The sequence below is a fragment of the Dipodomys ordii genome, unplaced genomic scaffold (genome assembly GCF_000151885.1).
Source record: "Dipodomys ordii isolate 6190 unplaced genomic scaffold, Dord_2.0 Scaffold54, whole genome shotgun sequence".
In the NCBI taxonomy this organism is placed as follows: Eukaryota; Metazoa; Chordata; class Mammalia; order Rodentia; family Heteromyidae; genus Dipodomys; species Dipodomys ordii.
In genome coordinates, this window is record NW_012267270.1 from 6285420 (window position 1) to 6288769 (window position 3350).

A 3350-nucleotide genomic window follows, 5' to 3' on the forward strand; every position below is an offset into this window, starting at 1 on the left:
AGCTCAAGGCTAGCGCTCTACCACTTGAGCCACAGCACCACTTCTGGCTTTTTTCTTTTTGCTTATGTGGTGCTGAGGAATCGAACCCAGGGCCTATGCATGCAAGGCAAGTGCTCTACCACTGAGCCACCTGCCCAGCCCATACAAAGCCAATTCTTTCATAACAGTGCATTAAAGGAATAAACAAGCTGATTTTCTCTGGGTGTGGTAGCAAATACCTATACCATTCAAGACTAAAGAAGGGCCTGAGATGGGGCTGGGAAGGTAGCTCAGCGGTAGAGTGCATGCCTTGCAAGCATGAGGCCCTGGATTCAATTCCTCAGCACCACATAAACAGAAAAAGCCGGAAGTGGTGCTGTGGCTCCAGTGGTAGAGCGCTGGCTTTGAGCTGAAGAGCTGAGGGACAGCGCCCAGGCCCAGAGTTCAGGCCCCATGACCGGACCCAAAAAAAAAAAAAAGAAGGGCCTGAGAATTTAATAACACTTGGGCTAAATACTGAGATTGTCTCAAAAAAACCAAGACAAAATAAAAAAATAAGTAAAATGTTAAAAATTAATTGTCAAATGATTTCACCATTTGGCAAGGACTAAATCTTAAATGGCTGCTTACTAACTAGAAAGACTCCTCAATATTTAACATCTGTCATAGATAGAGCACAAAAGACCAATTCCTAAAACTTAGGTCTGAATCAAAATTGAAAAACAAAAATAAGCAACAGGAGCTGGGCACAGGTGGTTCATGCATATGATCCTACCTAGCTACTCAGGAGGCTGAGATCTGAGGATTGTGGTTCGAAGCCAGCTCTGGCAGAAAAGTCCCTCTTATCTCCAATTAACCACTCAAGAACAAGAAGTGGTGCTGTGGCTCAAAGTGGCAGAGTGCTGGCCTTAAGCAAAAGAGAGCAGGGACAGTGCCAAGGCCCTGAGTTCAAGCCTGACTACCAACCTCCCTCTCCCCCAAAAAAGAGCAAAAGGGACACATAAAAAGGCTAAAAAGACAGTAAACTATTAAAGCCAAGTTATTATGTTATAGGGATGCTGCTGTTCAGTTGGATTTTAGTCCAGAATATAAAAATCTGGAGGAGAAATGCTGGTGATTTAAAGGGAGTGAAGGTTCTAAATCTGCTGCCTCATTCCTTCATCTGCAGAAGCTTCCTCTAATACTACGTCTACACAAATGGCCATGACCACCCTGGAAAATCCAATAGAGTACTGAAGCTCTTAGACAGGTGGCAATCCATTGTTTGGAAAAAATGAAAAGCAAAAATGTAGAGAATATATTGAAGGGTAGGATCAGGAATATTATGTTCTTTACAATGATCAACCCAAGACTCTGCCAAAGGAGACAATGAAATATTTTTAAACCTCTAAAAATCCCTCCTTTGACAAATCCTTTTTTTTTTCCTTCAAAGGCTCAGTTCCTTTAAGAACCACCACCTGCCAGGGGTGCATACTTTTCCTCCAGAAGGCATCTGCACTGCAGCTCTGCACAAGGAGCTTGCCAGTCAGCTCCCACCAGCAGGCAGACGCATATACAATAGAAACTAAAGGAGGCCCAAGCTTCCCCCCTAGCTTTTCAGAAATCGAAGAAAGGGGCTCAACCAGCCTTTGGCTTTGTCTGAATTTTTCTCCCCTTTCCCCCTCCCACCCCCACCCCACTTCTGCAGTAAACACCCTCTTTTGTTATATATCAATACCAGCACATAGAAAATATGAAATCAAAACATGTGGATGGCTTGGCATGATTCTCTTTATTATCTTCTAGAATATAAGCAATGCGTGTCCCCAGCCCCCACGCTGCGCCAAGGAAGAGCCGGCTGTAGTGCAGATACAGCCAAGGATCCATCTTGGACCATCAGCAGCTCCCTCCCAAACCTTCCTGAGCTATTCTCATCACGCGTCCTCTACCTCAAAACCTTACCCGCTCCCCCCCCCCGCAAAAAAACCACCCCAAACCCAAGCCGAGTCTAGCCGAAAATAGTAAAGAAATAGGCTTCCATTAAACTTCCTCATCCTCCCCACAGGCAAACAAAAAAACATTTTTTTGGAGGATCATCAGGCCTGTCTAGTTATGTCAATACCTGTTTGCAAACCCGCAATGCAACCCTTTCACCACCAATCCCCCCCAAATTGTAACGAGTCATTTTTTTCTCTCTCTCTCCCCCACCACGACCCACCTGTCACAATCCTCTCAACCTCGCTAATCCTCCACTACTAAATCACCCCAGCTCCACCGAGGGCTCCTGAGCCTCCCCCGAACACGATCCCGTCTCCAGGCGTCGAGCAAATTCTCCATGTCACCCGGCTCTTCCCCCCGAGCGGCTGTTCCCCCACCTGCCGGGGCTCGGCGTCAACGCCCACTCTCTACATTACCTCCCCGCCCCCAACCTGTTTTGTTAACACCCCGTTATTTCCTCACCGCCTCCAAGACCTTGAGCTTCCCCACCCCCACTTTTTCCCTAACGTCGGTTTCCCGCTCCCCGCCCCCCGCCCCGGGGCTGAAGCCACCCGGCCGGCCGGGGGAATTCGCTGCCCCCCCCGGCCCGCCCAGACCCCGGGCCCACCGACCCGCTCACCCTCCCACCGCGGTGAAAGGGGGAGGGGATCCCCACGCGCCTCACCCGCACAGAAGGAGCCGCAGCTCTTGGTCCCTAGGGTGGGGCAGGTTCCCGAGCTCCCGCTGCCGCCGCCGGGCGCGGACGGCTCGGCCCCGGAGGACGACGAGGAGACTGACGGGGATTGAGTGGCCGCCGACGAGTCCGCCATGGCTGCTCGAGCAAAAGCGGGAGAAGGGTGAAGAGAGATGTGGGGCGGGAGAGAGGGAGGGAAGATAGAATAATCGGGTCGCTGGCTTTCCGTAGCGCCTTCAAGTGCCTACTCCGAGGACAGACTCCCGCAGACTGACTGACTGAGCCGAGCACGGCGACTGGGACGGAGCACGAGTGCGCATGCGCACAAGGAGTCTTCGGGCGCGCGGCAGGGGCGGGCGGAGGCCGCGGGGGCGCGCAATAACGCACTGCGCAGACGCAAGAACTGTCCCTGCGCTTCTGTGGGGAGGGAGGGGCAAGGCCGGTCTCTGGCGGCCGGGGTGGGGCGCGCCCCAGGGGGTGTGGGTGGGGGAATGAAACCTGACGTAAGGGGCGTGGCTACGCGCCAAAAAACCGCGCACCACTGCGACCGAAAGCCAGGCGCTGCGGGTAGAATTCTTTTCATAGATCGCGATGTGAATGTTTTCTTGTTGGCATAATTCGTATTTTAACAATGGAAGTTTCTTTGTGCTTCCATTAGCTGGAAAGGCTCTTTACTTTTGTCGGATGCGTGTGCCCCCTTGCCTGTGAAAGTGAAAACCCC

At 51.7% G+C, this 3350-nt stretch overlaps 1 protein-coding gene across 1 annotated transcript in view; it reads right to left on the reverse strand.

Moving 5' to 3' along the window:
* Rtn3 (reticulon 3) overlaps positions 1-2961 on the reverse strand; it is a 53497-nt gene extending 50536 nt beyond the window's left edge. The window contains exon 1 of the mRNA XM_013021142.1: positions 2621-2961. Coding sequence (XP_012876596.1) covers positions 2621-2765 — 145 coding nt within the window. The 5' untranslated portion in view covers positions 2766-2961. The remainder of the gene's footprint in view (positions 1-2620) is intronic.
* Between the last annotated feature and the right edge of the window lie 389 nt (positions 2962-3350).